We start from the raw sequence: 25,789 nt of genomic DNA, 5'->3' as shown, positions 1-25,789 counted from the left end.
TTCTCCTTTGTGAATGTCCTTGTGTTGTCTGCTCTGGGTCTCGCCTTCTGTGACGACACAGCTTCTGTGTCTGGCAGTGAGCTGCCTGCTCTCTCAGAGCTGTATATACACTCTCTCATTCCGTCCTCTGGTCTTGCTTCCTGCTGGGAAGGCTTAACAGTCCTTTACCATCCCTGTTCTCAGGTCTTATTCTAGAAGGTGGATTGGTGCCCTTGCAGAGGCTCAATATGGATTCATGATGACTGTGCCCTCATTATCAAAACTGCAGCTGCTTTCTTACAAAACCAAAACTAAAACTGCTTTGGAAGCGGGGGCAGAGAGATGGGCAGCCCGTTCTAAAATCTGTCATGGGCATCATGAGGCCGAGACCTGCGAGCGGGCTTCCTGGCAGTTCCTGCTGCTGTTGCAGCACCTGACATGGGGCTGCGCCAGTGAGCGTCACGGGTCCTGCAGGCAGACGCTGGGGCTGCCCCGAGCCTGCCCCTCGGCTGGACTGCCACCTTGCCAAGCTTTCCTGCATATCCTCAGGTGGCTCCTTCCTCATCTCCTCCAGCATTTCCAGCCTTCACTACTGCTCCATCCTCCTGATTTTGGGAGACACAGAAATAGTAAACCCATCAGACACGTTGTCCCTTGACTTCTGTCCCTCCGTGCCCGCCTGCCTGTCACTGCCACCCATGCCCTTGACCCCAGCCCACTCCTCGGTGGCCTGGCCCCTCCAGCCAGCGCTCGGCCTCTCCCTCGGCTTGGCCTCCTTCCCTGCGGTGTGACTGCACTCGCTCCCGGGATTCAGAAACAGCTGCTTCCGCCTCTACCCGCTGTTTCCTTTTCTTCCTCGAAAGAGTCATCTGTGCACTTAATGTCTCCTTGTTTTCTCTTCTCTTCACTGCTGATGGCCTTCCTGTCATCACCTCTGAGACCGTCCCCTTCTGATGCCAGTGAGCCCAATGCCGAGTCTGGTGGCCTCCCTGCAAGCCTATCCCCTGTTGGCCCCTCCATTCGGTCCATGCGTGGTTCCCTCCTGCCTCCCTCTCGGGATGCCCCCATCCTAGCTTCTGCACCCTCCTCTCCTTCTCCTGCTTAGCTCCTCGAGTGCGGGGCTCGCCCTCTTGGACTGGGTGGTGTCCAGTACAACCAGATTCCGCCTCACGACCCTGACTTCGAGTCTGTGCTTCTCACCTTGGCTTGACTGCTGGCTCTGGTTTCTCATTTCCCGCTTGGTGTGGGGATGGGGGGCTCCCAGGGATGGAGGCCCCTCACAGTCAGGGGCTGAAATTGTCCTAAACACCTTCTTTCCCCACCCTGGGGCCCACCTGCAGCCCTGGTCGTGCCCTCAGGCATGGAGTCGAATGCTCGGCTAGGGCCATACAGGACCGAGGTGTGCCACCCACCCTCTGCGTCACCACCCCTGCCCCGCATGTCTCCTCCCCCTGCCGTCTTCTGTTCCCCCCTCCCCCCACTTCGACTCTTGGCTAAGACTTCCAGAGCCTTCATGGTGGAACCCAGGCATCATCCTCCCTGGACACTTTGCTGTGCCCTACCTGGCTAGGAAAGGATGCTGCCCTCTGTGCCCCCTGCAGAGCCAGGGCTCATCTCTCGTCATGTGCAACATCCAGAAGTGATATGTGTAGGTGGCTAGACTGTCAACCCCTCAAGGCCAGGCTGATCTCCCCTACGTCTTTGCAGTTCCGATGCCTAGCCCAGTGCTTGGGTGGGAATCATTGGCGCGTACTGGCCTGAAGACAGTCTCAAGGGCCCGGTATTACTCATAGTGCCTTGAACTTGATCACTTCTTGTGTCTTATATGAATAAACTAATTTGCACAAACATGGAGAGCATGGGAGATGCAACTGTAGATTGAGGAGACCGGGAAAAAGCCTAAACCGTTAAGGGCTTGTGACAAATCTTCAGGGTGTTGACACAAAAAGTGACAGTGTGATCACTGACAGTAGAAGTGGTGGGGGAGGCAGGCCGCTGGTCCTTGTTCCTGACTGTGCGTCAGCATGACCCGGTGAGTTTGCGAAAGACCCAGATACCTGCCCGCCCCCCAGAGCTGCTGCTGTCATTTGTCTGGGTGGGATCTGGGCCCCTGTGTTCTTGAACGCTCTCCAGGTGTGAAATACACCCACCGCATCACACCCTGACAGCAGGGAAGAGAACCAAAGCTACAGGAGCTAATAAGTCTGAATTTGAAGGGAAGTCAGAGCCCCTGGGATCCTGTAGAGCACATTCCCAATGTGGATGGGGGGACAGCTGGGTGTGTTCTGGGCAGTGTGGGCAGCAAGTCAGCTCGCTCTCGCCCCCTAGAGCGAATTAAAGCCTCTGAGCTATATATAAAAAGGGCATATCCCAAATAGTTCAGTGCCCATTGGTGACAAAAAACAGATTTTCCCCTATGTTAAACTCTCTGGATGAAGTTCTGTCTACTCTTGCATGGAGCAGGAGAGATTTTCATATTTGTTTACTTCCAGAAAAGAAATCCTTGCCTATTCTGATTGATGATAAGCATTTATTAATATTAGAATCCTACTCTCACAGAATCTAGAAAGTTAAACAGATTGTAAAGCAGAAATGTTAAAGGAAGGGGCACCTGGGTGGCTCAGTAGGCTAAGCATCTGCCTTCAGCTGAGCTCATGATCCCGGGGTCCTGGGATCCAGCCCCATGTCGGGGAGTGGGGAGTCTGCCTCTCCCCCTCCCTCCACTGCTCCCCCACCCCACTCATGTGCTGTGTCTCGCTCTCTTCTCTCTCTCAAATAAATAAAATCTTAAAAAGAAAAAGAAATGTTACAGGAAAACAGCTGGGCTATATACTTTTGGCCTATAAAGTATGACTCGAAAATAAAACCTAATTAAGAGCCAATGATTTCATAAACCCTCCGTGGCTAGCATCATGGCATTCCCTGGGGCAAGGTGTGTAAGAAGAGAGAATTATGCCACCTCGTATACCAAAATGCCAGTTTGGACATTGAAACTGGATAAGGACCTTGTCAGACATCAATGCCCAGATTATATCTCTACCTATACTATTTGGGGCAGATCTGAGATTGCGGCTGTTGGCCTGCCAGGACCTCACGAACGATGCCCGTGAGTCGGGCGGCTCAGTGAGCAGCTCCTCAGGAGCAGGGGTCTTTGGGGTGTATACTCGAGCATCTATTTCCCAGTCTCCCTGTGATTTCCAGCATGACCTCTGCGAAATCACCCCCCCACCCGCACCTCTTTCTCTTCCTGGGCAGTGGGGACACCTTGGATCGTCATCTGGTAATGTTTATGAAGCTCCACCAGACCTTTGTCTGGAAGGCTCTGTGAACAGTAATGCATGCTTGGTTTAAGAGATGGTTACGAGAGAATGGAAGTGAGGGCAGGGTGCCAAACATGGCCAGTGCTTTTATCTTTGACATTATAAAGAGGTCCCCTGGCGAGGGGCCAGATTGGAGTTTCCTGGAATATAAAACGCAAACATGTGCTTTCTGTTGGGGAGGCGCCAGGGTGAAAGCTCGCCGTGCACTCAGCCAGCCCTGCATTTCCATAGGAGGCAGAGTTGCCAGGAAAGAGCATTTGAGTCCTGGTAATTTTGTGCGGGGGTCTCTGATGGGTATAAAGTGGGGCAAAAAAGAGCTGAACCATGGAATCTGGTCATCTCCTTTCTCCTCCCCCCACCCCCGGACCTTAGAAGGAGAGCTTCCCCTGCTAGGCCCTCAGCCCCTGAATGATTGCCCTCCCCAATGCTCCACCCCCGAGCTTCCAGGAGCAGAACTCTGCAAAGACTAAATCACGGACTGCAGAATTATTTTGAATAATTGGAAGTGCACTGGCTTTTCTCCACGGAGAGACTAATGAATATGACTGAGAAAACAGATTCCTTTTTGAACTTTTTGTTTGGTGCATGGTCTGAGGATTTCAGTTTCTTTACAAGGCAATAGTATGAACTGACGAGTTTGTGCAAGCCAGCTCTGAGGAAGGTGGGGAGGGGGCAACTGGAAATCACATTAACTGATGTGAAGGGACAGATTCTGATGTCACATTAAACACTTTCCTTTGGTTACCCTTAGTACTACCTCCAAAAAAAGCATGTCTAGACCTCTGTTCAGGACTTGTTATCTAAAATGGTTTGTGTGGACCCCAACTAAACTTTTCCTTGGGTTTTGGACCACAGATTAAATAATCTGATATGCTCGCTTTAGCAGATAAGCAAATACCATGTTCTCGTGTGAGTCTGGAATGTTGCCCACTATAATCATTATACATACAAATGGTGGAGGGAATGTGTGAATTCAGTAATCATGGTCAGAGTCTCGGCTTGGCAGAGCACTCCGGGGCGAGGTGCCGTCTTTGTTCGGTCCTCTGCGTACTCTCAGGGCTCTGACCGGTGCCCTTCCCCCCTGAGAAAACTCGGCTTAAAATGGAAGGAAGAAAGATATGGAATGAAGGTATTTGCCATTGGTTGTACAAACACAAATTCCAGAGTCTCTCTGCTTCTGAATTTCAGGTCTCTCCTCACACACAACAGACCCTGTATACGTAGGTGACTAATGGAGTGGAATGATTAGTTTCCATCTCCATGGTAACCTTCATCAGGTGCTCACCTGGGGAGGCTGAGCCGGGAGGCGTTGTTAGTCTCGGGTCTCCCAGCAGCCGGTGGCAGAGCCAGGATTGGGGGGCTCCAGCCTCCTAATTTCCATTTTCCCAGTGCTGACGGTCACACGCTCGCATATGCCAGGAGCACTGAGCCCAGATCATGCTGTTGTTTATCCTACTTTTAAATGTCTCTGGAGAAACCATGTCTAGGTTATGCTAACCTTCACTATCAGAACATTGCCCCTTACACCTACTGTTCTCCCGCAGCGGGAAGCATTTTCCTGTTTGCAGCTGTCCCCGAATGAGGAGATACAAGAGATGGAGGTGTGGCAGATTGGAGGCCATGAGAGCCATGACTTGTGTCTCCATTAAAACAAAACTTGCCCAGAGTGTGGGTGGCTCAGGTGTTAAACGTCTGCCTTCGGCTCAGGTCATGGTCCCAGGGTCTTGGGATTGAGCCCCGCATCGGTCTCCCTGCTCAGCGGGAAGCCTGCTTCTCCCTCTGACTCTCCCCCTACTTGTGTTCCCTCTCTCGCTGTCTCTCTCTCTGTCAAATAAATAAATAAAATCTTAAAAAAAAAAAAAAAAACAACCTGTCCAGGGGCGCCTGGGGGCAGAGTCAGTTGAGCATCTGACTCTTGGTTTCAGCTCCAGTCATGATCTCGAGGTCCTGGGATCGAGCCCCATGTTGGGCTCTAGCACTTGGCTGCAGGGTCTGCTTGAGATTCTCTCTCCTACTGCCTTCCCCCCACCCCGCTTGTGCTCATTCTCTCTCTCTCTCAAATTTATTCATTTGAGAGAATTTTAAATAAAATCTTAAAAAGAAAAAACCTGCCCTGAAATTTGGGGTATATTTTATCTTAATGACTGTTGCTATTAGAGTAATTTTTCCTGTGAAATCTTGGCCTTTTTAACCCCCAGCCTCAAACCTCCCACCTTGTGTGGTGTTTACACGAGGCTTGCGGGCCCCTGCTAGGAGTTTGCGGGTTTACAGCCACACAGCCGTCCATTTGATCATCTCTGTACAAACGGGAAAAGAATTTGCTTGAATGTGCTTTTGCAAGCTGAGCCAGGAGCCTCCTGCTTCACATAAGCCCCCATTCTGTACTCTCAGGGACACATCTTTCCGGGTATGAGGAGGGTACAAGAAAGTGTCTCCTTCCTGAGTGTCTTTGTGTCATGTTTAGCTGCGTTTGTATTCAGCCCGTCATGCTAGTTTTCCACAAAGGGTTGCACTAAAGGCAGATTTTCAGCAAGCACCCCTGACCCGGGTAGGCTCTCACATTGCCCCAAGTGTGCAAATGCTGACTGGTTTTTATTTCCCCTAAATTGACCTGATTTTATAAGCAAAGGAGCTGATTTCTCTGAGAACAGAGGGAGAGTTGTTGACGTGATAGCTAGAAAAGGCCGTTAGTGGTTCTAGATGTTCTAACCTCACACTCACAAGGCTGTTGTCACTTTCCTAGAAGCGCCGAAGGCGACATTCCCCTTCTGGCAATTCTGTATACCTGGAGATTTAACCTTGAACCTGAGGTTGGTTCCAGTATGTGGTCTTGTGGAAATCTGTAGTTGCAATTGAGTCCTGTTTCTATCCGGGAAACCATGTTAAATGGGCCCTGGGCAATGCTAACTGCTACCTGGGAACAGAAAGCGAAATGGGGGTTCAGTGGAACACTGCTGCAAGAGGCTCAGGGTGCTCCGTGAGTCCCCCTCGACATGGGCATTTATTTGGGCTGGGTTAGTGCCCCCCATTGCCCAAATGCTTCTTGGCTGGATCCAAGGCAGTGGTGGGAGCAGCTAGTTGGAGAAGGCTGGCCACCCTGATGAGAGGACATTTGCCTTGGGCTCAGCGCAGGGGAAGGGTGTGAGGGGCAGGAGGCTGGAGTTCCAGGCGCTAGTGAGAACATAGGGTTTAGAACCCTGCTGCATCCTGCTTGTAGGCCCTGAGATCTTGCCATTTTATGAAGTTGATGAAGAAAATAACCTTCATAAGATGATTTTATATCATCTGGGGACTGCTAACAGTACCTGGATGGCCTTCTTGGCACCTGCATCAGCTTATTCCCATTGCCGTAATCATCATGGAACTCAGTGGAAAGTGCACAGAGGATTGAGCCTGTTGAAGTCAGAGGCGATTCGGTCCGTTTCTTGGTAGATGGGGTGGGGGGGTGCTTGTGTGGATGACTCAGTTGAGCAAGAAGCTTCCAGGGAGAGGGAACAGGATATGCAGAGCTGTGGGGGCATGGTGGAGTTGGTTCTTGATTACGTATCCTCTGTTAGAATAAGACTGTTCTTGAGGTGCCTGGGTGGCTCAGTCATTTGAGCATCCAACTCTTGATTTCGGTTCAGGTCTTGATCTCGGGGTCTTGGGATTGAGCCCCGTGTCCAGCTCTGCACTCAGCGGGGAGGTTGCTTCTCTCTCTCCCTCTCCCTCTGCCCCTCCCCCTGCTCATACGCTCTTTCTCTCTCTCTTAAACAAACAAACAAACAAACAAAGAATAAGACTGTTCTTCTCCCTCCCACCAAGCAAAGCAAACTCCGGTCAGACCCCCAGGGACTCCTGCCCACTAGGGTGGGAATTGAAAGCTCAGACTACGTACCGCGCCATTCATTATACTGGTGCTTCTAGAGGGTGCAAAAGGAAGGGTTAGAAGAAGCATCTACTCAAAGAATTACTACCACTGAAGAAGCTTAGCTTCAGGAAGGATAACTGTCTTGCCAAGGTCACATAGCTCTGGAGCAGGGACTCAGATCTACATTTTATGACTCTAAAGCCAATGTTCCTCTCACTGAGTTCTAATTATTGTGTACAGTTGCTTGTTAATTGCTAACTAGAACATTCAGCAAGTTGAGCGTGCTTCAAGTGGTGAACATTCCTTCCTTTACCTTCTTCCCCAATCCGTAATGCCCATGGACTGGTTTGTGCTTGAGAGAAGAGTGGACGCTCTTTTAGAGAAAAAATAGAGAACGCTCTATTTTTAACTGCTGTTTTTCCACTTTATGAAAGAGCCACTTTTCCCTTCAAGTTAAATCTGAATTGCTTTCAGTTGTTTTTGCCAAAGGAGGTGGAAATTGGTTCCAGAGAGATGTTTCCTGTGAATCATAAAGGTTTTGAATGATGTTGTATATTAATCTGTTAGTCCCAGTACATTCTCCACGAACCAGAATATCTCAGTCAGGGCCCTGCAAATATTTGTTCCCTGCATGAGTTTAAATCTCTCTCCTAAGTGCAGACACTGTATTTGAACCTCATTCTGCCTTAAAAACAAAACACAGAAAAACCTCTCCTTCTTTTGAGACTCTAGAGTTATTGAATTACTGGAAAAGTTTGTAAGTGTCCAGTAATTTTATTTCCCATCCTATTCTCCTCTCCCTCCCATCCAATCTAATTAGAGGAGGATTGGATAACAGGAAGTCCTGGAAAGCAGATTGCCTTTCTCCTTTTCCTTTTAATGCGAACCATCTGAAATTAGCTCAGTGTGAGAGTTTCAGCATCCAGCGCTTGTGAGCCGAGTGAACACATCTGTTTGTGTCTTGGAGACAAAGTAGATCTGGATGGCTGCATCTGATGTTGGAGCCTTATAGAGCCCTGTGGTCTTTCCCAAGGGGAGACAGCCTTGCTGGATCCCAACCGTATCCTGTTAAGAAACTCAAATTTCTCATCCACCACTGGCACCTGTCAGGTATGCTTCTTACTCTGAAACCCAGAGGAAGTGCTTGGCCGGTTCAATGGAATTGTGTTGAGTGGCACCCTTTGATGTCATGGTGAGATTATCTCCTATCATCTGGCACCTCTTTTTTTTTTTTTTTTTTTTACTGCTAAGAGAATGGCGCTAGGGTATTGATGTAGCAGCTGTGTCTGAGGGAACTTAAATGGCCTCACTGGTCCACTTGGGGTCAGATGGGGACAGGGACCTCTGGGCCAAGGGAGCAACAGGAGGCTCAGGATGATGTTAGAGGCGGAAGCCAGGAGAGTCAACACAGGGCACCCCCAAATTGCTGTGATGCTGTTGTCAGGGAGCGGGGGTCCTGAGCTAGTGTGGGATTTCTTGTGCTGGGGAGAGTTCACATTCATTTTCTAGACCCATACCTGGGCATTCGGCCAATTCAGGCAGCTACAGTGGAAACATTGCCCTTTCCCACATAATCATGATGTAGAAATATTAGAAACAAGTTGAGATACAAGCATGGTGTGAAACACACAGCCTTCTGTTTCCTTGGTTGAGATTCTCTTTCCTGTTATGGTGGAGTCAAGGTGTTTTATTCTTGTAATACTGTTACCTGTGGATCATAGATCACTCCTCTCTCATCTTTCGCTGGTTATCAGACTCATACCGGATAACTGATCATGCTGGCATGGGGAAGACAGATACAGTCGGGTCACGGTCCCTCCAGAAATTCTGAGGCTGCTGGGGACACAGGAAAGCTGACCATTAAGGGCAGCTTGGTGCTAAGAGAGGTATGCAGAGTAGCCGTGGTGGCTCAGGATGGCTGGGTTAACTCAGAGGGCAGAATTAGACATGATTTCCTGAGGGAGGACTTTTGAGGCCAGTCCTAAAGGGACAAATGGGAAGAAGACCAAAGAAGTGAATAGAAGCGGTGACCCAAGGGAAGAGCAGAACCTGCAGTCCGGGTCCTCCCAGAATCCAAGGGGAAGAATACCAGTTGGAAGAGTAGGTGTAGGGGGAGTAAGATAGAGCCTGGGGTGTGCCAGACTTGGGGTGGGCTCTGAGAGGACAGAATGGGGGTGAAGAAGAAGGAAGCAAGTATCGAGAGAACTGACTCTTGGGGAGCAGTTTGCACCCGGCCCCTGGGGCAGGGGAGGCGGTGAGGGGAGGAGCTTGAGAAGCCAGAGAGAGAAGGGAGAGACTCAGGAGACCCATTCTTACCAAATCCTGAGAGCAGCGGGTATAGGTCTGCCTCAGATGAACTGTGGCCGTGGTTTTACTGCCTAAAATGAAGCCAAGCTCTTGACAGACTTTTCTGGAGCTGTGCAAGAGAGCGCTCACCAGAGGTAGAGCTCATGTGGCTCTCCATTTCTTCTGCCCCTGGAGCAGTCAAGTGGGAGGAATGGTGCTGGGCGTCCAGACCAACTTCCTGTACGGGTGAGGGAGCTGAGGGCCAGGAAGAGGAGGGCTTGCCCGGGACATTCAGCTGGGCAGGGCAGAGGTGCTACTGGTGCTGGAACCGACGTGTCCTTACTTATCTGCCATCATTTCCCAGCAGAGTGAACTTCCTCAGGAATCCCTCTGCCTGCGGTCAGAACCATTTTCTTCATTTGTAGAAAACTCAACAATAGCGCATCTGATTTAAAAAAAGAAAAAATATAGATGTGTGTAAAATGAATATTTCCACCTGTTGGAAACAAATTTCAGGGCTTACCCACTCAAACCCCCTTCTCACAGTAAAGCTGAAATTCAAAAAGGAATTTTTTCCCCTAAATCACTTTGTCCTGAATGATAGCAAGTCTCTTTGATATGTTTGGATAAGAAATAATGAAATAAGGATATAAATTTACTACTTTTATATCTCAAGGGCGGTAGAAAAGAAACACCAATAAACTTTTACATTTACAAATTGAAAAAAGTAGAAGATTTAAATTATGCTTCCCTACGTCATTTCTCTGTTTATGTACATGTGTCCTATATATATATAGGAATACATACATATATAAATACATACACACACAATTGGATGTGCCCCTTCCTAGTGTGGGGAGAGGGGAGACAGACCCTAATGTGGAGACAGTCTCAGGAGAAGTCGCAGAATGGAACAAGATAGTCGATGGGAGCAAGGTGAGTCGGGAACCTAAGGGTGTAGTGAGTACTACCTCTCATCATAGTGAGACACTCCAGGGAGTTGATGGTTTGTTGTGTGTGTGTTTTTATTTTTTTAAAGATTTTACTTATTTATTTCAGACAGAGAGAGAGAGCGTGAGCACAAGCAGTGGGGAGGGGCAGAGAGAGAAGCAGGCTCCTGGCTGAGCAGGGAGCCCAGTGTGGGGCTCGATCCCAAGACCCTGGGATCATGACCTGAGCCAAAAGCAGATGCCTAACCAACTGAGCCACCTAGGTGCCCCAGGGAGTTGATGGTTAACTGTTAGTGAATGTATTTTGTCTTGCTCCAATGTAGAGTGCTCTCAGGAGCTATTATTTTTGAAGTTTGGAGGCAGTTTCAAAGCTTGCCTGCTCCTCTGTTAAGTAGTGACTTCTTAGGCCCAACCCAAAGAACAGCCAGTCAGATTCTTGTGGGGGTTTAGTTGTGAGTGTAATTCCCCTATGAAATTGTTCTGTCTTAGGCCCTGGTCTCACCATGCCTGGTGGAACAGGACCAGATCCCTGATGGGTTCCATGTTGGAGGATCTTTTTTTTTTTTTAAAGATTTTATGTATTTGTCAGAGAGAGAGAGAGAGAACAAGCAGGGGGAGCGGCAGGCAGAGGGAGGGGGAGAAGCAGGCTCCCCACTGAGCAGGGAGCCCAATGAGGGACTTAATCCCAGGACCCTGGGATCATGACCTGAGCCAAAGGCAGACTCTTAACCGACTGAGCCACCCAGGCGCCCCTCGTGTTGGAGGATCCACTGCCCTTTTCCAAATGCTGGGATTAGGAAGATCATAGGAACCGTGAGTTGAAGATATTTTGAAGTTACTACTTCCCAGACCTGTCTCACCTTTTGAGCAAGCCTAGGAGAGAAACAAATGGAAATGAAACATAAAGCTAGTGCAAAGAGCTTGAGCCATGAAGCCAGACGGATTTGGATTTGAATCTTACCTCTGGCAGTTACAGACAGAAGGACGTTTGTAAGAGTTACTTAAGTATTAGGGCAGCTATCTGGTGCCTCATTTGTAGATTAGAGGTATGGATGCCCTACAAGGATGTTGTGAGGAGTAATTGAAATATGTACAAGGGACATACAGATCATGACCAAAGAAATGTCAGTTTCCATCTTCCAGATCCATCCTACAGATGTTTAACTGGGCATTTGCTCCATACGGTTCTCTGTGCTAGGTATATGGGAGAGGCAGGATCAAAGAAGAGGACCTATATTTAGCTCTAACATGTACACAAACAACAACAGAAGAACTCTATCCACACCAGTCTCCTTGCTATTTCTGGAACATCGGGCAAGCTCCTGGCTCGGCACTGGGACACTCACTGTCCCCTCTTCCTGGAATTCTTATCTCCTACCCTTGACCTCTCTCCGATCTTCTATATTATCTTCTCAGCGAGGCTTTCCCTGATCATCCTGCCTAAGATGGAACTCCCTGGGGCCAGTACTCCCCATCCCACTTGCCTGTTCACTTGTTTTTCCCTCTGATAAATATGTAGTTTATGTGTGTGTGTTTTCTGTCATACCAAGCTCCTCCTACCTCTTCAGTGTAAACACTCTGATTTCTTTACTGCTCTATTCTCAGTGCCTAGAACATTGCATGACCTAGGTACTCGATAAGTGCTTTTGGAATAGATGAATGATCAGATGACTTAATTTTAGCTACAGGGAGGGTCACATGCCAAGGTCCAGTGGCCAGAAGAACAGCAGGTGTGGTAGGGACTGTAGTAGTTTCCTATGGCTGCTGTAACAGATGATCACAAACTCAGTGGCTTAAAACAACACAAATTTATTATCCTTTAACAGTTCTGTAGGTCAGAAGCCTGAGATAGGTCTCACTGGGCAAAAATGAAGGTCCTTGGCAGGGCTACCTTCCTCTGTAGAGTCTCCGGGGGGGATTTGTTTCCTTGACTTTGCTGGCTTCTGGAGGCTGCCTGTACCCCCTGGTCTATGGGTCCCTTCCTCCACCTTCTAAGCTGACAGTGAGGTTGGGTCTTCACGTCACATCACTGACTTCTTCTTCTGCCTCCCTCTTCCACCCTGAAAGACCCTTGTGATTCCACTGGGCCCACCTGGGGAGTTCAGGACACGCTGCTTATTCCCAGGTCAGCTAGCCTTAATCCTACCGGCAACTTAATTCCCCTTTGCTATGTACCCAAACATACATATAGGTTCTGGGAACTGGGACATGGACATCTTTGGGGATCTATTATTCTGACTCCTGTAGAGTCTAACAAGTGAGACATTTTGCCTAGAACCTAAGGCTTGAGCTGCCAGGAGTAAAATATAAAACAGGAAGATTTCATCCTAAGCAGCCATGATTGCCAAAATTTAATATGTGGGGGAGCTCCTGGGTGGCTCAGTCACTTGAGCGTCTGCCTTTGGCTCAGGTCATGATCTCAGGTCCTGGGATTGAACTCCCTGCTTAGCGGGGAGTCTGCTTCTCCCTCTCCCTCCACCTGCTGCTCCACCTGCTTGTATTTTCTCTCTTTCTCTCTCTGTCAAATAAATAAATAGATAAAATCTCTCTAAAAAAAAAAAAAGATTCAACATGTGAGCTTTATCTGGAAGGTGCTAGGAAGTTGCTTTGGAGTGAGGTGGTGGAACGGAGGCTTTAGGAGATGAATATGGACTTAGGGCAGGTATTTAGGACATTCATCTCTACCTTTTGAAAAGCAATTTACTTCCATTTCCCTCTCCTATGTATAGAAAGCTAGGTTCTTATTTAGAATTTCCCCCAAAAAAGTAGGGTGCACTTATGCTGTCCTTTTAAAAACCACCCTGTGATATTATATGCACAACTTGTATACTTAGAGACCCATAAAACCCTGCTACACACAGGCATACTCACACAAGCATACGCGTTTCCTCGTATGCGCACCCACTGCCTCTCCCTGTTCTTGGGATCTCTTTTCTCTGGCTCTCCGTGGCCCTCTTTTTTTCTCTGCTTTGCCACACCTGAGTGATCTGTATCTTCCTATCAAGCCTACTCTGGCAGTGGTTCTCACAAGAGTCATTGTATAAACATCCCCTAGGAGGCATGTAAAAATCTCCAGGGAGATCTCTATAGTTTGAAAAAGTCTGCCCTCCCTCACCTTTACCATGATTCTGCCATGATTTAATACAACTTCTGCGGTTGGTTCTTCTCCCTAAAACCCACTGAGAATTTAATAAGTATTAAACACCTGGTTTTGAATGGTGTCTGATGACAATTTCTTACGCTTTGATTAGCCTCTTGAAAGCAGTCCAATAGAACTTTCTGTGATGATAGAATTGTTCTATATCTGTGCTACCCAACATGGTGGTTCCAGCCACACGTGGCTATGGAGCTCTTGAAATGGACACACAGGAAAAATAGAGGACCTGCTTCCTAAACTAGAGGACATTTAATAAATGATAACTCACAATTTTGTTTTGAATTTCTTTTTCAGTTGTTAGGTATCCTCTTTTCTTCTTCTTCTTTCTTCTTTCTTCTTATCAAACTAAGGGGCACCTGGGTGGCTCAGTCTTTTGGGCGTCTGCCTTCGGCTCAGGTCATGATCCCAAGGTCCTAGGATCAAGTCCCACATCAGGCTCCTTGCTCAGCAGGGAGTCTGCTTCTCCCTCTACCCTTCCCCCCCCACTTGTGATCTCTCTCACTCAAATAAATAAATCAAATCTTTTGAAAAAAAGTCAAAATAAGTTCACCTGGGTGTAATTGTACTCCTTTTACTCTTTCCTAGACTCATTTTGAGTGATAACTACATTTTTGATTCAAGTACCTGTAGATCTCCAAACAAATGATTCTTTCTCTTGCCTCTCTTCCCCTTCCTGATATATATCAGCTATATTGAGATATAATCCACATCTGATACAAAGCAGTCAAAGTATATAAGTATATTCACAGAGTTGTGGAAACGTGAGCACAGTGGGTTTTACAGCACTTTCATCACCTGGAGAAGAAACGGCATCCTCATTAGCAGTCCTATCCACTTCTCCCGCACCTTCTTCCCCTCCCTCGCCAATTAGTGATTGACTTCCTGTCTGTATGGATTTGCCTATTCTGAACATTTCGTATCAGTGGAATCGTACAGTATGTGGTCCTTTGTGACTGGCTTCTTGCACTTAGCATGGTGTTTTTAGGGGTCATCCGTGTTGTAGTAATTCATTGCTCTTCACTGCCAGTAATATTCCATTGTATGGCTATGTCACATTTCATTTATCCATTCATCAGTTGATGGACATTTGGGTTGTTTCCACCTTAGTTGCTAGAATTATGCTGCTGTGACCATGATGCACAAGTTTTTGGGTGAACATGTGTTTTCCTTTTTCTTGGGTATGTATCTAAGGAGTGGAATTGTTTAGCGATATGGTAACTCTATGTTTAACTTTTTAAGACACTGCCAGACAGTTTTCCAAAGTGCCTGCAACATTTCACCTTGCTACCAGTAATACATGAGAGTTTCAGTTTCTCCACATCCTTGCCAACACTTGTTATTCTTGTCTTTTTGACATCCTTATACCCAAGCTGGGGGGTGTGAAGTGATACCTCACTGTGGTTTTGATTTGCATTTCCCTGATGGCCAATGATGTTGAGCATCTTTCCATGTGCTTATTAGCCACTTGAATATCTTCTCTGAAGAAATGTCTGTTCAGAGCCTTTGCCCATTTTTTTTAATTGAATGATTTGTCTTCCTTTCTGTTGTCTTCGTTTGGCCTGAACAGGATGCTGATATGCTCACTGGCGATGAGCAAGTATGGAAGGAAGTTCAAGAATCCTTGAAAAAAATTGAAGAACTGAAGGCACATTGGAGTATCCTTTTACCTGTGGATTGAGCCATACCATTGGGACTGTTGTTTCTTTATTGGTTGGAGTTTGGCGTTAATGAAGTCAAGTCCATGGTTTGACCTCTGTCTGAGCCAGTGAGTTTCATTCTGTTTCATGGTCATAGGCTGCATCCCAAATCCCAGCCAACAGTTTGGGTTATGGCTAGGGCAGAGTATGGCAGGATCAGCATGAATACCTCACCACCGTTAGATAGTAACCAAAACTCATGGCCAGTAATAGGACAGTAAGTAGTAGTCTCTCTATATACTAGGTAACAGATTTCTGTATTCCTTTCCTCCCACAAACTACATCTCTAGGAAGGAATAACTTAGAATCCTAAAAAGTTAGTATCATTGACTCTCAGATCTAGAAGTTCATATTAAATCAACCATGACTACCATGACAGAGGGAGTTGCTGCACAGTAAATTTTCTGGGCATAAATAGTTAAGGACCATGAGTGGGTCAAAGTTCAGGGTAAGGAGAGAGAGCTTATGCTGGAGGTCATCTGGGGAGGCCACACTGATGTTGTACTGGGTAAGTGGTAGTCCAAATCAAGGACAGGGTTTGAATGGACAGAGGCTGAGAGGGAGGTTGCTTCCAGTAGGGGAGTTCACTTGAGCAAAAAACGTGACAACGGGAAACCCCAAGGCCAAAAGAAATAGACCAAGGTAGATGAAAAAGATAGTGCAAGGTCCTTCGGATGCCTTGGGGAAATTAGATCCCCGACAATAAGAACATCTACAAATGAAGTTTCTATCTACAATGTTTTTTAAAGAATGGTACAGAATAGGAGAGGTAGAATGGACAAATTCCTCTTGTTTTTAAAGGTGAAAGAAGTATCTTCTGAAATCTGAACGGGGTGGGTTTTTTGCTTGTTGAAGTTTGGTAAAGAATCTGTAACTGATTACTAAAGGAATGGAAAAGGGAGCTGTGATCAGCCCGAGGCTGCATGAGTTCACCAAGAGCAAGTGAGTCTGCAGAGACATGGATTTCTTTGGTAAAGTTTGTATGTGGATTTCGGGAAGAGGGTCAATTAAAACCAGTCAAGAAATTGATGCTAGATGGTCAGACAGCTTTCTAAATGCTTAAATGGCTCTCCTGAGAAAATGATGCCCCTGGGGTCACTGTGACTCTGGAGTGCTCTGTTCCCACCTTGACTTTGACTGCCTTTGACTCTGTGCCTTGAATGGAGATACAGAGCACAGGGTCCTCAGATTCCCAATGGTTATAGGTCAGGGGAATGGCAGAGGTTGGGATGACAGAATCCAGAGCTCAAGATCCCCGAAGGCTTGAATGATGCCTGAATCTGAAAAGGTGAAATTCAACAAGAATATATATAAAATCTTCTATTTGGGTCAAAGAGTTTAAGTGTGTAGACATCAAGCTTACCAGCAGAACATGTGGAACAATTTTAGGGTTTCAGTACACAGAAAAATTTAATCAAGTTTAAGAGGATGATATAACCCCTCAAAAAGCTACTGTGATCTCGGGCTGCATTAACGGCCACTGGGAAATGAGAAAGGTGATCCGTGAGTCTGATCATATCCAGAGTTTTGGGTCCAGTTGGGAGTAGGGCATATTAAGAAGGATCTAGAAAAATTGAAATAAGTTGTGAGGAATGGAGCCAGGATCCAAATGGAGTTTGCAACCCTGTCTGTAGGCAGGATGGGAGATACTGGGAAAACAGTCAGATCTGGGAGGAAGAAGGGGCCCTTCTTGGGCTCAAAAAAACTGTTCTTACTGCAGAGAAGTAGGATCGTTCTCTCTGCTCCCCTCCCATGGAATTGGGGTCCTGGATGACCCAGCCACAGTCGGGTCTCAGCGGGACAAGGCTTCACGGAAAAAGGATCCTGTGCCAAGTGATCTGCTGGTTGCAGCCCACCTTCTGGTGCACACAACCCTGCCCTCACAACTCTCACACCTGCTTTGGTACATACATACTTGAGGGGCATCAGAGGCACAGTGGTCAACTCTGGGAGGTGAAAGAAGTTTCCACAGAGGAGGTTATCATTCTGTGTGCTTCGGGGAGGTTCTCCATCCCGCTTCCAGCTAGCGCTCAGCTCCTCCCTGGAACAGAATGACTTGTATGCAACACCAAACAAATACCAGGGACTACATTTTTGAGCAAATACAGTGTCAGCATCCGCTTGGGGGAAAAGCCTCTTAGTTAAAATTATTCAATTTTTTTTGCTCACTGGTGTGTTTCATAGGAGAGGGTTGCCTTGTTTGCCAGCAGACAGTTGCCAGGGTTGTGAAGGAAAATTGGCATGCAGTCCCTTCCAGCTTGCAGGGGATAAAGTAGATGTATTCCTATCAGTGGCTGCAGAATATCACATCTGGTTTTTATTTCTAAGGCTTGTCACCTAAAACCTCTTTCAAATGAGTTGGAGTATATATTAAATGAGTGGGCGAATAGTCATGGAGGTCAAACAACACAACGTTAAAATAAGGCACAAAGTCTTTCCACAGAAATGTCTAGCATTGTGTAAGAGACAGTCATTCCTCCTGACAGTTCGTCAAATATCTAATCCTGGAATGAAAAACCACAGAGGTTAGACCGGCAATCTGTTACAAAATCAGTGTGTTGCCTGAGATACTGCTCCCCCCAACCTCTGGGGATCCATTCGGCACACTTTATCCATACATGTCAGATGAATACAAAAGAAGTCACCGACTCACTTTTCTTCAGTAAATGCACCTCGCCTGAGACCAGAGTCAACTCCTCAGAGACAGAACTCATCCTAAAATTACAGGATAGTATACAAGAAATGTGAAATAAAGGCCTTCGGCTGTGCGTTGTGGTGCTTGCAAATCTCACCAAGGAAGTCGTGCCTTGGGGGTAAGGTGCTATGCTTCCAGGGGGCCCCCACTGAAAAGAAACACGCATTTCCCATGAGGGTTCATAAGGACGTTAGTCCCCACTCCTACAGGTGGCTTGACTGGATTATTACAAGTGTTTGCTAACGTTCTGGAAGGCAGCACCGCCGGGTTGCAGGGAGGTTAGGAGGGGTGGATGTTGGGGGTGGGGAGGCGGGATAAAGGGGCGCTGGAGCCTGCCCTCAATTCACGGTGGGGCAGAAGAGACTGGGCTGTGTGGTGGTGGCGAGGGGTGGAGGCGAGGTGGGGGTTCAGTCCACTGGACCATTTTCCTTATGCCTAGTCGCCGTGAGAGGTCACGTGGCTTTAAGCGCTCCGGCGACATTCTCAGAGCCTCAGATTTGACCAATGACAGAAGTAGGTCAGATTGAAATCCAGCTTTAGCTCCAGCCAAAGGCTCTGCCATTTCTGCTGCATCTGAAATCTGCAACCCCTTTCGCTTGAGTGGAGTACGGCTCCTGAAAGCAGGAGGATGTGGAGCTGTGCGGGTTGAAGGGGGGGGGTGGGGGGGCCTGCACCTCCCCACACCTAAAACCCCAGCAGCAGCGCAGGAAGAGAAGTGTGTGCGTCCCAGGTGCCCGCACTCTGGCCTGCAGCTGTGCTTCCATGGTGTTTAGTGGCGGGGGGGGGCGGGGGGGTGCGTGGGCATTCAGGGCACACTCCACGCTCCCTACGGCACGTCCTCAGGCCTCTGGCTGCCCTCCCAAAGAGGGCAGTTTTAAAACTAGCAGTTTTAAAAAAGGGTGATCACGGGGCGCCTGCGTGGCTCAGTCGGTGAAGCATCTGCCTTCAGCTCAGGTCATGATCTCAGGGTTCTGGGATTGAGTCCCATTTTGGACTCCCTGCTCAGCAGGGAGCCTGCTTCTCCCTCCCCCTCTGCCCCTCCCCCCCCGCATGTGCTCTCTCTCTCTCAAGTAAATAAATGAAATCTTCAAAAAATAAAATAAAATAAAAAAGGGCGGTCACACCAAGGCTGCTCGAGAGGAAGTTATGGACTCATAGTGAATCAGAGCTGCTCATAAGTGGGCATTGAGTCTTCTGTCTTTTTTTTTTTTTTTAGAGATTTATTTGACAGAGACAGAGCAGGGGGATGGGGCAGAGGGAGAAAGAGAATCTCCAGCAGACTCCATGCTGGACGCAGAGCCCAGAGCCTGTCAAGGGGCTCCATCTCATGACCCTGAGGTCATGACCTGAGCCCAAGTCCAGACTCAGACACTTAACCAGCCCTGCCACCCAGGCGTCCCTCTCTGCCCTTTTTAAACCTGCAGTTTATGTGCATGAGCCCTGTTCTTAATATTATCTTTTACTTTGGAGGTTCAAAATCAGAATATCTTTTTTGTTGTTGTTAAGTACAGGCTTGGATCCCTTTTGTTTTATAATTAAAAAAAACTTCAATATGAGACCCAGTGGAGATGTATTTCTTCAAGTTGCTTCCTTCGTTTGTGCCTGTGGGTCGTGTACTTGGCTTCCTGTGTGCCCGAGGTTCAGATGTCATAGAGGCAAAAAAATGAGCTCCTCCTTTTTTAAAATGTAATCCGTCTGAAGTTTCTTCCATTTTAGATCCGTTTTGTAACAGAAGCTAACACAGTACGTAATTTAAACTGAACTGACCGAATCGGTAGTTCAGCTTAATACACAGCTGCATTATTTCATGGCTGGCTTTAAAAAGAATCCATATAGGAGTATGAAGAAAGAAGAGTTCTTTGGAAATCCCGATCCCCCAAAGTACAGGCTTGGTTGGAAGATGGTTTGTTGATGTAAACAGAATTTGCTTCTCTGAGATGCCACTTAACCGTTTTTGTTTCTCAAGTATGTTTTCAGGCAGCTCATCTGTGTAAAATAATGGGCTCTTCCTTCCCTCCTGTGCCTGGGAGCTCTTCAGCTTTGTAGAGAATCTCATTTTACTTGTTTTCTTGGTGAAGACAATAAATCCTTAACTAAGGTTAATAACAGAGTGGGAACAGGTGCTGGCCATGTGCCAGACAATCATCAGCAGCAACGCTGAACGCCTTCCCGATATCAACATCTACCAGCTGAAGGTGCTCGACTGTGCTATGGATGCGTGCATCAACCTCGGTCTGCTGGAGGAGGCCTTGTTCTACGGGATCCGGACCATGGAGCCGTACAGGTGAGTCCCCGGGAGAGGGCCAGAGTCAAGGCTGCAGTGTCTTCTCTGGGCTGGAAGACTGACATCCTGAAGTCACTCCGATGGCCACTTTATTGCGTGTCCCCATTTTGTTTGTTGTTCCTGAGGCTCCTGTCGCGCGTGTCAGGCCCTGTGGGGATGCGGAGACGGATGAAATGCTGTCTCTGTGGAGTCGGGGATTCCAGTGTTGTATGCTGCTTGCGGCAATGGGGCAGAGGCACAGTGTGGGGGCGGGGGGGCAGCCATGGGGGCCCAGGGCTCGGCCCGGGTGGGGGCTGTGTCATTTGCCTCTGGGGCACCACTCTGTCTGGGGCCCTCGGTCTGGCTGACTGATGGTGGTCTCTAACGTTTGTCAGGGCTTTATGGTTCCCGGGGTGCTTCACTGGAATCAAGTGACCCCATAACCGCCTTCTGACCCACGCAGGAGAGCAGGGAGACCTCGGTGCTCAGAAGTGTCAGGGAGTCAGGTGAAGGAGCAGTTGCTACTTAGTTGTTTCTTGACTGTCCGCAGCTCTTTCAGACCAGGGGTGTGGTGTCCCCTGATGCCTTTGTAACTCACAGGAGCTTTGGCAGCGCTGAAGTCTGGTGCTGGTGGGTGCGGGACCCCGTTTGTGGAAGGCCGAGAACGTGAGTTTGGAAGTAGAGGCAGATCAGTCCGGGGGGGAAGGGTGTGGCGTCATTCATACCGTCAGCTGAGGTGGGAGCAACCATCTCGAGCACAGGACAAGGTCCCTCACCGTTGGGAAGGCGCCCTGAAGCCTGAGGGGCAGGGGGCGGGGGAGGTCCCTGAGAGTGGGGGTGCCATTCTGGGTGGCACTGAAGGCCAAGCAAACACAATGTCCGCCCTGAGGGGCCAAACAGAGGGACAGTCCAGCTCCCAGCCTCCCCCATGGGGGGCAACAGGCAGGGGAGGGGCTCTAAGTGAAGGAGGGTGGGCAGCAAGGGTGCACAGACCAGCCACGGCCCCCGGCCCCAGGGTGACCCGAGGGTGTTTTCAGAGCTTCTGAAGGTGGCTCCTTCCCCTGCTTGCGGTCGAACAACTCTGGAATCCAGACTGTGAGTCAGCTCGCATCAAACTTGCAGGCGATTGCCTTCAGGGCTGAGACTGTAGACTTTCCCATGAGCGTCAAATGTCTGCTTGGGATGATGAATCTTGTGGGTTTTCAGAAAATATGAACCGAGCACAAAGAGATAAGGCTTCGTTCTCTGAGCCTAGGTGTTGCAATGAGAGGCGGGTTGGGACCGTTGGTGTCGCCTCTCTGAACCCCAGGGCTGGGTCTCGGGAAGCCAAACCACGGGCTGAGCGGATGGACTGAGGCCGGGAGACGCAGGCTGGGCAGACCTTCCTTTCTGCAGGTGCCCCCGAAGCCCCTTGCCCCACACTCTGGCTAGTGCTGGACCTGCACCTGCTCCGGGCGGCTGTCCCAGCCCCCATCCCCCACCCCCAGGCTGCCCTCCGGGCTGCTCTGAGCACAGACACTCGACACTGGTCCCCCACCTCGATGGTGCTGCTTCTGCACACAATTTTGAATCCTCTCCCCACACCTACCATGGCTTCTCTGAAGGACTAATTTACCCCTTAATTAACTGACTTGAGTCAAACAGGGAGGCCTTTCTTGTGAGGCCACGTCCACCAGAATGGACGGAATGTTGTTTGGAATACATCTGGTTATATTTTCCTGGTGTTTGGCAGATCACACTCTGTGCTTACGCCAGGTGACAGATTTCCTAGCCTCCCTCAGTTTCTCTTCCCCAGAGCTTGTTAAGAAGTAGCTGTGCAGTGGTCTATGTTTCCAGAAATCCCGTCTTCATTGATCGATCCACTTCAAACCAGTGGGTTCTGACCGGTTTGCTTGCAGCAGTATTGTAGGGGAAGTAACCCAGCGCCGACGGAGCAGTGAGGGGGATGCTGACGTATTTGGCCTTTCTTCCCGTTAGCTCAGCAAAAGTGAAAACAAGGAACAAATGGGTCAGGTGCTCTGCAAGCCCTTTAACAATCTGGAGGCAGGAATCCAAGAGTTGATGGCGGTTTCCGCCCCCCCACATGTGTGTGAGCCTGTGGGCCGCCAGCCACTGACTCGGTCTCCCTGCAGATGCGCAAGGTGGGCCCTCGGGTCCCCTTTAGCCAAGAATGTGGGCAGTTAGCTTGGCTGAGTTACTGAGAGGTGACGGGACTGCCACCTGCTCTAACAGTTTTACAATGTTAATACACTGTTTGCAACAGCTAGATTGAGGTCAAGACTCTGGGGATGATGTTCTCCCTCCTGACCTGGGCTAAATCTTAACTACTGACTTTAAAGGAGAAGGTGTCCACATTCTGGTTTTATCCAAATCACCGCATTGCTCTCGGCTCCCTTCTTGCTGCCATCATTTATTTTGACTTGATAGAAGTAAGTTCCTTTTATGACGCAAAACAGTATTAAGATCTTTGTTTCATGGGGCGCCTGGGTGGCTCAGTCAGTTAAGCGTCTGCCTTCAGCTCAGGTCATGATCCCGGGGTCCTGGGATCGAGCCCTGCGTCAGGCTCCCTGCTCAACGGGGAGTCTGCTCCCTCTGCCTGCTGTTCTCCCCCTGCTCGTGCTTTCTCTCTCTCTCTCTCTTTCTCTCTCTCAAATAAATAAATTAAATCTTCAAAAAAAAGATCTTTGTTTCATAAAGTAGGTTGGCATTAATTCACACACAACAAAATTTAGCTCATACTGTTTCTTCTGAGAGCATCTGTGATTATATATGCACGGTCATCTGTCCTGTAGCACTTTGAACATTAAGCAGAAAGAAAACAGTTTAAAGGTATTTCATAAATTTTCATTAAAAAATGTAATTAAATAATCTTAACCACAAGATGAATTGAGTTGCAAAAGTTCATTTGCCAGTGGTAATTTAGAGCTTGGGAAGCATTTTCCTGTTGAAGAAGGGATGAAGGATTATGGCAGTATCAGCAGAACAGCCCTTGAAACTCTGGACCCTAATATCACTAGTGTCTGCTACACATTTGTGTAAAAATAGAAAGAAAGAAATATAAAAACAAAATGAATATAGTTTTGAACTTAGAATTTAAATTATGTTGAATATAAAATCAAAGTTGAATTTCTTTAGGACCCAAAGAAAGATCTAGAGATACAGAGGCTTGTTAAGTCCTTGAGGAGGACTTTTGGTGTATCCACATGTGTTCTGGTAACTTAACTTTTGGTTTAAGAATAGCATAGACTTCTGGGAAAGGACTTTCCTAAAGAACACAAATAAAAATTACCCTCATCTTTCAAACTCCTGTTCCACTCCCTAAAGATAACCATGGTTAAGTTTCTTTCCTGAAGTTTTCAGTGTGTGTACATAAACTTCCATTTGTAACACACTTGCCTAATTTTTTCAAGCCCCAGTTCTTCTCCTCTCTTTTCCCCAGTGGTTCTCATGTGCTCAGAGACTCTTGTTTTCCCTCTGTCTCACTTCTCCCCTCAAAACTGCTCACTCGGGCTCTTCCCTTTTTCTCCCTCTCCTGTCTGTCTCCCCTCGTCTCATCTTTCTTGTGGAGAGACTCAGTTCCAGTCTGCATTTGCTAGATGTGTCTGGTGAGGTGGTGGGTGAGGAAGGGAGAAGGGAAGGAGAAGCCAAGAAGTCTACTGAGTGGGCAGAGAGAAGAAAATCCCCTGTTCTGGAACTGGCTGTTTTCATTTTACTACAAAGCATGGACATCAGTCCAGATCAGCTCCTGAATATCCACCTTTCTTTTTAACAGGTCTATAGAATTTCATCTTAGGAATGTACCATAATTTGTAGACTAGCCCCTATTTCCATTTCCATTTACTCTATCAAGAAATACTGCCATTAACATCCACATAGTTGAATCTTTGTGTACTGATGGGACCCACTCCATAGGGCAAATCCATGTGATAAATTCCTAAATGCTAACTCACTGCATCAAAATGTACATTCATTTTAACTGGAGATAGCAACCCCCAAATTGTATCCGCCATCCACCAAGCTGTCACTTTCCTCAGAAGCACTGAGAACGGGTGACATGATGTTGATTAAATCTGCTCTGAATTCATTTCAAAATATATAGGGGTCTTCCCCTTTTCCTTGACCAAAGCCTGCTCTTACAGGATGAGATTTGGTGGTATTGACCAACAACATAGTATTTTGTGGTGGCGGGAAGGATATTTTTGTGAATGTCCTGGGAAGAGCAGAACATGAACCGCGAAGGGGCTCGAACAAGTGTGTGTGGGATCAGAGACTGGGGAGCAGTGTGACTCCCCCTTGTGGATTGAAAAGCATGCTCTCCGCTCACATGGAGTCCGGTGCCTTGCTGGCAGCTGTGGTGGTGGAGCGGGAGTGGAAGGCTCTGGGAGTCTGTGTGTATGACCTGTTTCCCAGCCAGGTGTTTGGGACTCCGAGATTGCCAGGGGTCATACAACAGCCCTGCCATTTTCATTTTGCCAGCCATTCTTGAACGCCCCCCCACCCTGCCCGAAGCTTTCGCAGATAGGTTGATAAAATGCAAGGTTCCATCACAGCAGTACCCGCCACTGCTGTTTTCAAGCCGGCTTCTCTTCTGAAGACCTGCAGTTGCTCTTTTGTGTGTTTTTGTCATTGATCAATATGATGTGGTGATCCAGGGCCCAGCGGGGTGTGCAGGTGCCGTGCGGACCCGGCAGAGCACTGGTCACTATCACTCACCGGGCACTTACCTGGGCCTGCCTGTGCCCAACCTGCATCTCTGCTCCCCACAGATGTGGTCAGGTTGCCCTGTGTTGATGCTTATGTCCGTGTACCCGTCACTGAAGCTCATGCCTAGATGGCAGGGTCCTTGGCTGGGGTGTCTAGGGTGGAAACTTCCTCTGCCGCACTCACAGCGTGGGACTCAGAGGACACACCAGAGCCAGGTCTCTACCCAGGAGGGGACTTGAGTGCCCACACTCCGTGCAATGTTCTGGTCATTTCCCTTGCTGGCCACCTGTTTTCTGTGGTGAGATTTGCAGAACTGTCTCCATCAGTGAGTGAACAAATGTTTTATTCTCTGCCCGTGGATGTGGACAGTAATCGTTTGGCCACTTAATCATTGTTTTCCACATTGTAATTTCCCATTCAAGTCTCTTTGGCCAAACCCTTGTCCAAGATTTTGAGCTGTGTGTTTGTGTAAAATACTGAGTTACCTGATGGACCTGGCCAGAGCCTCTTTTCCTTTGCTACCAATTTTTGAAGACTGGTTTCTTAGCCACAGCCCCTGTCTGGACACTGGGGAGTGACCGCCTGCCCCACAGCAGGCAAACTAGTCCATCAAGGCCCAAGCAGCTTTCATTTAAACTTTTTAATATCAGGCCTTTTAATTCAGTTCCCAAAGGCTCTTTTACTTCAGAGTCTAGAAATCCAACAAAGGAAACAGGAGGAAGAGGAGGAGGGAGGAAAGGGGGGAAGAGTAGGGGGGGAGGAGGGGGTGGGGGGGTGGAGGAGAGGAGGGGGTGGAGGAGGGGAGGAGGGGAGGGGAGAGGAGGGAAGGGGAGGAGGAGGGGAGAGGAGTGGGGAGGAGGAGGAGGAAGGTGGAGGAGTGGGGGGAGG

At 48.2% G+C, this 25,789-nt stretch overlaps 1 protein-coding gene across 8 annotated transcripts in view; it reads left to right on the top strand.

Moving 5' to 3' along the window:
- SMYD3 (SET and MYND domain containing 3) overlaps positions 1-25,789 on the top strand; it is a 707,320-nt gene that overhangs the window by 584,447 nt on the left and 97,084 nt on the right. For all 8 annotated transcript variants that reach the window (XM_027613201.1, XM_027613207.1, XM_027613205.1 and 5 more), the window contains 2 exons: positions 15,110-15,197; positions 20,044-20,218. In XM_027613201.1, the coding sequence (XP_027469002.1) occupies positions 15,110-15,197; positions 20,044-20,218 (263 nt within the window). The remainder of the gene's footprint in view (positions 1-15,109; positions 15,198-20,043; positions 20,219-25,789) is intronic.

The sequence above is a fragment of the Zalophus californianus genome, chromosome 10, assembly GCF_009762305.2.
Source record: "Zalophus californianus isolate mZalCal1 chromosome 10, mZalCal1.pri.v2, whole genome shotgun sequence".
Lineage (NCBI taxonomy): Eukaryota > Metazoa > Chordata > Mammalia > Carnivora > Otariidae > Zalophus > Zalophus californianus.
The sequence above is the reverse complement of the archived record's forward strand: the minus strand, read 5'-3'. Positions and strand labels throughout refer to the sequence as shown.